The sequence below is a fragment of the Phaseolus vulgaris genome, chromosome 9 (assembly GCF_000499845.2).
Source record: "Phaseolus vulgaris cultivar G19833 chromosome 9, P. vulgaris v2.0, whole genome shotgun sequence".
Classification (NCBI taxonomy): Eukaryota; Viridiplantae; Streptophyta; class Magnoliopsida; order Fabales; family Fabaceae; genus Phaseolus; species Phaseolus vulgaris.
In genome coordinates this window covers 29,980,168-29,991,656 of record NC_023751.2, presented here as the reverse complement: position 1 = coordinate 29,991,656, position 11,489 = coordinate 29,980,168, and the positions used below count along the sequence as shown (strand labels likewise).

The window sequence follows — 11,489 nt, the reverse complement described above, 5'->3', positions numbered from 1 at the left end:
TTTTTTGCATGGCACAAAACAAAAACCGAGAGGTCTTCTCAAAACCGAAAGGTTCTAATACAAAAACCGAGAGGTCTCATTTTCTGCATGGCAGAAAACAAAAACCGACAGGTTTTATCAACAACCGAAAGGTCTCATTTTTTGCATGGCAGAAACAAACCGAGAGGTTTTATCGAAAAAACCGAAAGGTTCTAATGCAAAACCGAGAAGCCGAGAGCACTTAGCCGAAAGAGAAGCCAAGAGCATCTACCTTGAGGAGAAGCCTAGAGCACCCAATGTGAGGAGAAGCCCAGAGTATCCAGCCCAAGAAGAGACTGAGAGAGTCCAACCCAAAGTTCGAAAGATTTGTATAAAAGTTAATCTTATCAAACTGATTTTAGTGTTCTTGGTCCTTCTGGTAAGAACAATAATATTTCCATTTTATAAATTTAAAATTTTTAATATTTTTTTAGATTAATTATATATTAACTTTTTTTATTATAAACGCATCTGACAAGTTTTATAAACAAACAAAATTAAAAAACTTATATTAAGATTATAATTTTTTTTAACTAAAATCAATATCTGTACTTATTGGTGTATTCATCCACAGTTTGATGAGATATTTTGAAATAGAAGGAACACGTGTCGCATAGACATTGGGGAAACTACGTATACGTGTTTGAATTGTAAGTGTGGTGAATTTGAAGTCAATGGTAACCCAACCATATTTAAGTTTTGCACTGCAAGAGCCAAACGCATTCATTGTGAGTAACAAGAAGGAAACGTGAACCGTTTCCAACCCTACCAATGCGCAGAGAACAATGGGTTGGGTCGCAGACACTCTTCACTCTGTTACTTCCATTCAGCTCAGAGAACTCTTCAACCACTTCATCAGTCTCGGTACCATTTCTTTCATGATCAACCAAATCAATTACCTAATCGTCGCTAATTTCTGTTATTCTTGGCAACCTGTTTTTAGGTTTGATTGTAACATCGGCGCTCGTAATATGGAAAGTGTTAATCTGTGTTAGCGGCTGCCAATCACCCGTCGTCGTCGTTATTTCCGCAAGTATGGAACCTGGTTTCGGACGAGTAAGCTCTATTTTTAAATTATGCATAATCTTCTTTCTGTTTCAAAACATTGCACTCACACACATTTTCTACTTTGCATATTATCCCTTTAAATTGTGAAACTATTGAATTTATGTCACTTGTGAAAGTGCGAACGAAGACTATCGAATGAATTTTGATTGAATAAAAAAATGAAAAACCGAAAAGATTAGGGTATAATTTTTTTTCCATGAATTGGGAGAAACGATTTATTTTATTTAAATACGTAATAAATAATAATAAAAGAACCCATCAAACAACAATTATAACGACGGTAAAAGAGGAATGTAAGTTTAATTTGAGTTAGGGACGAAGGATGTTATTTTTTAATAAAAAAATATTTTAAAAAACAATGATTCGACAATTTTTTTGAAATAAAATATTATATTTATAATAAGATAATATTTTTTTTTAGTGTTAAGTGGATATGACTGGTAATGAAGGTATTCTGTTATTCTTTTTTGTTTATTTCAACGTGTGGTAATGATGTAAAATGGTGATTTGCATTTTGTGATGCTGACTATTATATGGTTTTCTTACAGGGTGACATTCTGTTTTTGCACACGAGCAAGGATCCCATTCGTGCAGGAGACATTGTGGTTTACAATATAGATGTATGCACCATCATCATTATTATTATTATTATTATTATTATCATTTTGTTCTGTACTGGTTGTGGATTTTGAAATGCTTTCCAATATTATTCTATCAATTTCTTGGCATTGATCATCAGCCTTTTGTTACAACAATATGTCTTTGACAAGAACCTACTTTTTGTTCCATGAAAATATTACTGTTCTTTTTTTAATTATTCATGTTTTAAATTTTTTTGTTTTAACTTTTTTTAATAAAATTTGGATTTAGAAAAATGGAAAAATCGAAAAGTACTCCCAATATTACTACACAAGTAGCCAATGAGAGGTTGAAGCTGGTAGTGAAAATCCACTTATTTGAATTCAAATATACTTTTAGTCTTGTGAAAATATTATTATTTATTATTTTAGTTTTTATATAAAAAAAACTATTAATTCGTTTTCGTATATTAAGATTTTAATCATTCTCTAAATACTGAAAACAGGTGTTACAAGAGATTAGATCCCATTATTTTGTTAGTTAGAAACTACAATTAACAAGATTTACATAAAAGTCAAAACAAAAAATGTGCTATTTTCTTGCATAAAACATATTTAATCCTTTTGAGAGATAGAGAACTAACCTTGACTCTCTTTTCTTCTCAACACTTAATTATTCAACAAAATTTTATAACAAGGTAGGAAATAAATAAGGATTATGTCCAATATTGCAAGAAAAGACTAGTTTTGGCCATCATATATGTTCTTGCAATATAATGCTAGTCTTGAAAATTTTATTTATGTTTAATGTGGTTGCAACTATACATTGTACAGGGAAAAGACATTCCAATTGTTCACCGTGTAATTGAGGTTTGTATGACTTTAATTTTCTGCTGCTCAACATTTTTTTTGTACTATTTAGTTTACCCAACATAAGCCATTTTTCATTTTACAAAATGGATTTATTGGCTATTTCTATTTTTAAAATTTCAATATTATTTGATGACTATGATAAATAATACTCAATTTGTTGATTTTTTTAGGTTCGTGAACGTCAAAATACTGAAGAAGCTTATATCCTCACAAAAGGTACAATACAAAAGACATGATGCCTATATTATATCTCCATATTATATTCTAATTGTCAGCAGATGATCCATATTATTATATTTTTCGGTCACGGTTCAATAAAGCTATTACCATTAGTACTAAAAGTTTATTGTTAGTATTTTGTTTTCATGGGGTAAGTAATTAACTTTTTTGGTTTCAATAATTTCTTTCATCAATTGACCAAACATTCACATTTCTTTGATATGCATTTCAGGAGACAACAATCCTTCAGATGACAGGGTTATGTATAATCCAGGCCAGAAGTGGTTGCAAGAACACCATATTATGGGAAGAGCTGTAGGGTAAATCCTATTACATTAGGACTAAGCTTCTACTATTGCTTCTCTTTTGGACGCGTCAAAGAGAATTGCTTTGGGCATAATAAGTACATTTTTGGAGTAAATTTGGAGTCAAGAATCGTTGTGCTCGTTTATTTCTTTAAAGAAATTTGCGAAATCATTTTTCAAAATTATAAACCAAACATGATTTCATCACTTACGTATATACAACTTCATTACTTGTGTCTTTTCTGCAGGTTCTTGCCTTATGTTGGTTGGGTTACAATAATAATGACTGATATTCCTGTACTAAAGGTTTGTTATTTTGGGCTACAGTTTAATAGTGTCAATATTAGCATCTTAATATGAATTCATCAATCATCATTTTTTTTTTTGCAGTATATACTGATTGGGGCATTGGGACTGCTAGTTTTAACAATGAAGGAATAAGGATGCAATTCTTTATACATGGCTTAAACTGACATATATTTAGCTTTTTCAAGGACGAAGAGTGTAACAAAGAATTACATAAATTATATAAGAATATTATCTTTTTCCTTTTTCAACTATATACATACCTCAAAGTTACATAGTCTTCCTTGTTTTGGTGTACGCTACAAAGTTATACACATTATCACAGTCTGCAATAAACTCTAGTATGTGGCAGTCTTCTGGTAACGCAGTACCATGGTGGGAGAAAGTATACATGGTCGGTATGTTCTGGGACGCAATGCAAATTTGTAATAGTTGATGAAAGTATACAAAGAAAATAGTCTACCTATGGATTTGGATGGGTTATAAATTTATCTTGAGATGAGTCCTAATGTAGCATAAACTAGTGCATGTAAAGACATATTCAAGCTTGTATGTGTCTTGGCTAAATAGAGAAAAAAAAAAGTGATAGAACATTATAGAAAGATTATATTACCATTATGATTTTGTTTGAACTTTATATTAGAAGGAGAAAATATTGTGTCTTGCAAACTTTTTCTCCAATTTATTTTATATAGCTACAATAATTGAGAAATATGAACTAAAACAAATGATGATATAAGGTACAAGTCTATTCTATTGTTCTCTTATTACATGACAAAAATTGTGTCTCAGTTAAGTACAATCTAACATAATTATTTGAATTTTGATTCATTGTGAGAAGTCTAATCTCTTAATTAATTTACAAATATGTCTATTTTTGTAGTCTTTATGTGTATAAAAAAAATATCACGTACACGTACACTTTGTTTCATTATATCAAAGATAGAATGGACAAATAATTTTGCATTGAACTCTCACACCATTTGTTTTTATTTCTCAATTTCAAAACACAGAAGTTGCCTTCACGATTGATGACTTTGGATGACACGAAATGAAGAAGTTTCACACAATGTTGGTGACTTCCATGAGATCACGTGCACCACCTCATTTCTTTCCTCACATGGCTACAACAATTCTTGTTTTGTTTAGATGGGTACAACAATTGAACAATGGTGTTCAGAGATTCCCTGACAAACTAAGTTTGAATTCAAACTTAACATACATTGGTGCGGGTGGAGGTTGCAATTTAGCATTAAGGGTGCTTAGAATGAGGTTCCAACCATTCAAATGTGACTACAATCTATTCACAATTTCAATTTAAATAGGTCCCAACCTAAACATTGTGACCACGCTGAAATTAACACATATTTCGAAAACAACATAATATGTAAGAGGAGATTACACAACCTCACTATCAACATCATGTCGGGTGTTCTTCTCAAGTTGAATCGTTTCAACAACAATCTTTTCGTCCGTCAAGTGTTCACCCGACTCAATTCTTCGGATATATGGATCAACTTCACATGCCATTCCAATTGTCATTCCACCAACCGCCTTTCATCTACTCAATATTTCTATCTCAACAACTATTTATTATTGGTCCATCAAATCCATTTGCAACCTCTACCATGACCCCTCATCTGCCTATAATTCAATGTCATCCATGTAGTATCATCGACCAACAATGCCTTCACAAGTGTCCATGGGTAGTTAAGGTAGCTTACCTTTGACAAAAGGAGCACAAAATTTCTAATGGAGGAGACAAAAATTATGACAAAAGGTCTGACCAACAAGGTGATTCATAGTCAAATTAGATGAATTGTGGTGTGATTGTGGCAAGTTTAAAAACTTCACTTGCCATGTTCACATGTGTTTGTTGTGCATGCAAACACACACATCACAATATTGTGATGTACATTGCTCATGTCTAAACCTCGAAACAAGTATCTAAGATGTATGAAGGTCTTCTTGAAGAACTCAAGCACAATAACTATTGACCAACTTATATTAAACTAATTTGGTGGTCAAACCTAGAAGTGAAAAAAACTTGAAAGGATAAGCTCAAGTCAAGTCGAATAAGAATGGAAATGGACATTAGGGAACAACAAAGACGAATGGAAAAATGTTTCTATTGTCACACAATTAGTCACACTAGAAAAAATGTCTCAACATTAATGCAACATCAACTTCATATAATTATTGTCTATGGTTTTAAATTAATTATTTTCCATGTAAAATGTTGACATTGATCTAATGAATAAATTTTTAATTTGTTTGTCATACAATTATGATTTTTTTTTATTTCAATAACTATTAGCTGACAAATGAATTTTGTATACTATAGTAACATTGTAAGATTAATTTAATTTTTAATTTTGAAACAATTTTTTACATTTCTTAACAGTACATTAAAAACTTTTCAATATTATTGGTATGATATTTTAAAAATTACAACTCCAAAAATAATTTTTATTACATAGAATGAAGAAACAACAATAAATGCAATGTTATCTAACAATAAATAATTACATAATCAACAAAAAAAAACTTTTATTCATGTCACACTAATCAACAATTTGTGCACAAGTTAAGAATCTTATCACCATCAATGTTTTATGAATAATTTCGTTTAGTGTGAGTTGAGTCTAGTGTACGCTTATCAACATTGTTTCTTTAATAACACACATAAATCATGCTTATCTATCACTTATTATTTTTCAACTATAAATATAATCATTTACAAAATTAAAATCATTATGTCAAATTCACCATTTTGTTCATAATTTTTCTCTTTAAATGGAGCAAATTTTCATCATGTATATTGAGAATTATTTCAATTCATATCTTGCAACTTGTTTGCAAATGACCAGAGACAAAATAAGAAAGATGTTCACTTTCAATATGCTTCTCCAAAATTGTTTAAGATCCCATACAATTGTACATTTATAAATTTGAAGGAAAAATATGCACAACTTTGGGTCTTTCTAATGACACATTAAAAAGTTGTACTGAACTCAATCTAAAGTCACACATGACAATCTAGTTAGATATGATGCTACTAAGATATTAATTGATATCCATGTAGCGCAAATGATTGCTAATGGGTCCCAAATTTCTTTCAATACCATGATTGAAAACTTTTTAGAATATCTATAAAAGAAATTATGATACTTATAAACCCACTTAATGCAAGCTCTTCCACAAACCCTAACCGCGTCACTTCCCATAAAAAAAAATACTTTACTTTGGGGGAGTTATAGAATGAGTCACCGTCATGGAAAATCAAAATAGTTATGACTTTACCCACAAATGTTGTAATATCATCTAACACAATTAGTTTTTCACTCAAATATTTGTCCAGATAACTAAAGTATAACACTATTGACACTATAAACAAGTCATAATTTACCCACAAATGTTATAATATCATCTAACACAATTAGTTTTTCACTCAAATATTTGTCCAAATAACTAAAATATAACATTATGGACACCATAAACAAGTTATAGAAATTAGCTACTGACATCTAGTTCTTGTTTTACTAAAAAAAATAGTACACAAATGGTCAATTTGATATCAATCATTATTATTATTAATAATGATATTTTACTTTAAAATTTATTTTACACACACCATTACCTTATGTTATTTATTATTTTAATAAATTTCAATTTAATAGTTAAAAATTACATAATTTTTTAATTTTGTTTAATTATTTTTTTATTTCTAAAATGAGTGATGATATTTTGATACAAAGAAAAAAAATCTACTTAACAATATAAACTAATAATATTTTAATAAATTTATTTTATTTCTTAACTTAAAATTCTAATATAAATGGTTATATTATGAAAGTGAATTGTTAATTAGATGTCTTTTTAGGGTGTGAAACTATTATTTTTGTTTTAGGTGTTATGTTGGATGATTCATTATTAAAATTCACCGAATTGTGAAAGTAACATACCTAAGTAGTTAATAATTTAATTCAGTAATTTCATAAGTTTATTTTGGAAAAATAAATTATATATCTTTTTAATCTTTAATCAAAAGAGAAAGAAAGTTGTGAATTATATATATGGAGAAGAGGAGAAGATTTGAGAGTTGCTCCATTAATCTCCAATCGTGGGGCAGTGATAAACTGTGAATCACAATCTCTGTTCTATCCCCAAATGAAACCCTAATCAACTCGTTTCTCATTCTTCTATCTCGCTACCAATCTTTCTACGCTCGTCTTCCTCTCCAACTGTAACTTCACTTCCTCTTCAATTTCTCATTTCAATTCACAATTTTTTATTGTTCTTTCTATTTTCCCCCAAAATTAATCCCAAATCTCACATATAAATCTCGAATTGTTCACTCCCTTGGTTGCCCTAATTTTTCAGGTGCAAAGATCCGGCACGAGCGTTACCTAGACGATGGAAGGGAACAAGGACGATGCGTTGAAATGTTTGAGAATCGGCAAAGAGGCGTTAGAAAGTGGCGATCGTACACGCGCGTTGAAGTTCGTGATGAAGGCGCGCCGCCTCGATCCCGCGCTCCCCGTCGACGATCTATTGTCCCGGATAGAGGCGGACACAGGGGATCAGGCCCCTGCCGCGGAGGCAGCGGCGGAACCTACCGTTTCCCCCGATAAGCCTTCTCTACGGCGAAGGGCCGCTACCTCGGCGGCCCCGGCGGGGTCCTCCTCCTCCTCGTCCTCTTCGGTCTCATATACCGAAGAGCAAGTTTCAATTATCAGAGAAATTAAGAGGAAGAAAAACTTTTATGAGATATTGGGATTAGAGAAAAGTTGCACTGTTGAGGATGTGAGGAAATCTTATAGAAAACTGTCCCTTAAGGTTCATCCCGACAAGAACAAAGCCCCTGGCGCTGAGGAAGCATTCAAGGCTGTGTCAAAGGCGTTTCAGTGCCTTAGCAATGAAGATAGTAGGAGGAAGTATGATGTTTCCGGTGAAGATGAATCGGTTTACGAGCAGCGTGCCGCTAGGCCAGCTGCAAGGGGTTTTAATGGTTACTATGAGGCTGATGTTGATGCTGAGGAGATATTTAGGAACTTCTTCTTTGGAGGAATGGCCCCTGCAGCCAATTTTGGAGGATTCAGTTTTGGACCAGGTGGTTTCAATGGCTTCAATGGTCATAGGCCTGCAGAACACGCTTCTGGTGGTTTTAATGTGCGTGCTTTAATTCAGTTGCTGCCGGTGCTACTGATTTTGCTACTAAACTTTTTGCCTTCCTCTGATCCCTTGTACTCGCTGTCGAAGAGCTATCCTTATGAGTATCGGCTTACTACACCTAAGGGTGTTAACTATTATGTCAAGTCTGCAAAGTTTGTTCAGGAGTATCCGCCGGAGAGCGAAGAACGAGCAACTCTTGAAGAAAGGGTGGAGAGGGAGTACTTTAGCGTTCTTCGCCAGAATTGTCATTTCGAGTTGCAGCGCCGCCAATGGGGGTATATCCGGGAAACACCGCACTGCGATATGCTGCGGAAGTATGAGTTGGTGAATTGATGAGTGGAATCATAATGCTATTTTTATTACTGTCTTACCTTTTGATGTAGATGCAACAGCTATTACTTATTTGTGATATTATAGAATGTACAATTTATTTTTTACACTCTGATATTAGTGAAGCAAGTTCACAATAAGCCAGCTGCTCTGTTGGAATTGTTATCTCTCAAATTTTATCAAATATCTCTATGATAGATTTTTTTTTGTTTACTTGCTGAAATCATTGATTACCTGAGGTATAGTATGAATGCATTGGCTCAATTGTGTACTTACATTTTGTCTTTTGACTGTAGTGTATTCCATGCTAGGTGGTAGAGTAAATCAGTAAGTACTATTTTGCTATAATGCCCTGATTATTCGGTTGATTTTATTGTTGCTAAGTGACAACTTTTACATATTACGGTAATGCTTTAGCTCTAATATAGGATGAATGGATGAAGAGAATGGGATAAATGTCTGGAGATGGCAAAAAGAGGAAGGCAAAGATCGAGAGGGAATAGCTTAACAATTCCATGATTTTACATCATCATCAAAAGGAAATAGTGTTTAGAGGGTGCTAAACTCTTGCTGAAGGAGGATTATGTGGAGTTATTGATGTCATCATTGGGCATATACGATGGAAGTTAGTACTTTGAAGCATGATTTTTGGACAACTAAACTCCCAATTAGCAAATATCTATTCTATTGTCATGCCATATCACTCCTCACTTTTCTATTTCTTTCTCCCACCTGGGCTAGACAGCCCAATGGTTGTCCACGAAACATTTTTCCTCATACATTAAGTAGCGATCTAGCCTTCTTTGCTTCCTTGATACCTGATAAGCAGAAGCTCTTTGATTGAGGTAGTAGTGGAGGCATAGTTGAGTCGAAGTTCCATGGCGATTAGGCACCATCTGTGTGTTGCTAGACTTTTACAATGATATGATCTATAGCTTATCTGTCATCATGGATATTAAATTTTACGTTTCTTAGGGGCTTGGTTTTCATTTTAACTAAGCTATGTTAATCTGTGCTTATGCCATTGCCTGTGGGAGATGTACCTTGTTTGGGTCTGCATGAAAGATAACTAATATGCTGATTGAGGCGAGCCAGAAAGCCTAACAAAGTTTGATAATGTAGTGTGTGATTTCTCTATTGGATTCCGTTAGTCCGTGTCCTTTTCTTATTCATCAAGCTCAGAAGATAATAGCCATTTTTTCTTTCCTACTGTGTCAACTTATGGCCAACTTATTTTGATGACACTTTGGCGGCTGCTTCTTCCTGCACCTCCATACCTTCTTGTGCCACCCCCATACATTTTTCTTATTCCAAAAATACCCTTTTCAATATTCCGGATTATATAATCCGGAAGTCATTTTTTAGATTCAAAATTAGCTTCCGGATTATGTAATCCGGAAGTCTTTTGTGATTAGCTTCCGGATTACATAATCCGGAAGTCTTTTCTATACATAAGATTAGCTTCTGGATTATGTAATCCGGTAGTCTTTTTTTCCGATGTGTTATTAGCTTTCGGATTGCATAATCCGGAAGTCTTTTCTAAATATGAAATTGACTTCCGAATTATGTAATCTGGAATTTATCCAGATTACATAATCCATAGGCTTATTATTTCAAATCCAAGGGGGTGAAAAAAAAAGGATAAAATGGTATTTTCATATTTAGTATGGGGGTGGCAAAGAAGGTATGGAGGTGTAGGAAGAAAGAGTCCACTTTGGCTGGCACTGTAGAGTTTAGCTTACCACTTTTGACTTTAATTTTGATGAATATTTTGATGAAGAAGATGGTATGTTTGTAATGTGTCATAAACCGTGGGGTCACTAGGGCTATCTTCGTATGTGGGAAAGCGTCTACGTTCCTATTACAACCTTAAGTATATCAAAGGAGAACCTTATTTGGCTTCAGGTGGCTCAGCACAGATTAAATTATACCCCATTTCTTATGTTCATTGGAAATTATTTCAATCAAAGTTTTAATTCCTATCTTCTTAATTGACCAAATGGCTTGTCAAGAGCTATGCCTTAATTCTTTCCTTTTTAACTCAGATACCTATGCCTTAATTTTTATGAAGAAGTTTGTTTTAATATTTTAATGCAAAAACCTGAATGATATAAATAGAAAAATGTTAGAAGGAGAGTTTACGGAAAATTCCCATTAATGGTACAAATTACACAGATATGTAGAAAAGAAATTATACAAATAAATATTTTTAAAATGGTATGAAGTTCTCAATGCGATATACAAAATTAATTAAACACATTAAATCTGTCATTTAATTATTATTTTAAATTAAAGTTATCAACGGTTGATAACTTTAATTTAAATAAAATATATATTGGTTGACATTTTAGTATATTTCATTTAAATTAAAGTTGTTAGTGTGACAATTTTAGTTGAATTTTTTCTAAACAATAATAATTAATGATTTTAAAATAAAAATGTATATAATAATATTTTTGAAATTATTTAAAATTATATAAAATAAATAAGAATGTTGTGAATTTATTTATTTATAAATAAATAATATAAACAAATAATTTGTTTGATTTAAGAAAATCATATATAAAATTTAAAATTTAAAAGTTTTGACAAATATTTTTTCCTTAAATCAATATTA

The 11,489-nt window shown here is 32.2% G+C and overlaps 2 protein-coding genes across 2 annotated transcripts; both read left to right on the top strand.

Moving 5' to 3' along the window:
- Positions 1-736: 736 nt before the first annotated feature.
- LOC137822765 (uncharacterized) lies at positions 737-3,623 on the top strand. Its single transcript, XM_068627758.1, has 8 exons — positions 737-882; positions 962-1,074; positions 1,635-1,706; positions 2,499-2,534; positions 2,708-2,753; positions 2,989-3,076; positions 3,310-3,367; positions 3,452-3,623. The coding sequence occupies exons 1-8, from the start codon at positions 804-806 to the stop codon at positions 3,500-3,502; spliced, it is 543 nt and encodes a 180-aa protein (XP_068483859.1). The 5' UTR covers positions 737-803; the 3' UTR covers positions 3,503-3,623.
- A 3,801-nt stretch (positions 3,624-7,424) lies between these two features.
- On the top strand, positions 7,425-9,012 carry LOC137820014 (chaperone protein dnaJ 49-like). The gene is made up of 2 exons (XM_068623776.1): positions 7,425-7,613; positions 7,751-9,012. The coding sequence occupies exon 2, from the start codon at positions 7,784-7,786 to the stop codon at positions 8,873-8,875; it is 1,092 nt and encodes a 363-aa protein (XP_068479877.1). The 5' UTR covers positions 7,425-7,613; positions 7,751-7,783; the 3' UTR covers positions 8,876-9,012.
- The last annotated feature ends 2,477 nt before the right edge of the window (positions 9,013-11,489 follow it).

Coding starts and splice junctions, on each gene's coding strand:
- LOC137822765 (XM_068627758.1), top strand. CDS start 804: ATGGGTTGGGTCGCAGACACTCTTCACTCTGTTACTTCCATTCAGCTC. Junction 1,075..1,634: donor TGGAACCTGGTTTCGGACGA/GTAAGCTCTATT, acceptor GTTTTCTTACAG/GGTGACATTCTGTTTTTGCA. Junction 2,754..2,988: donor AGCTTATATCCTCACAAAAG/GTACAATACAAA, acceptor TATGCATTTCAG/GAGACAACAATCCTTCAGAT.
- LOC137820014 (XM_068623776.1), top strand. CDS start 7,784: ATGGAAGGGAACAAGGACGATGCGTTGAAATGTTTGAGAATCGGCAAA.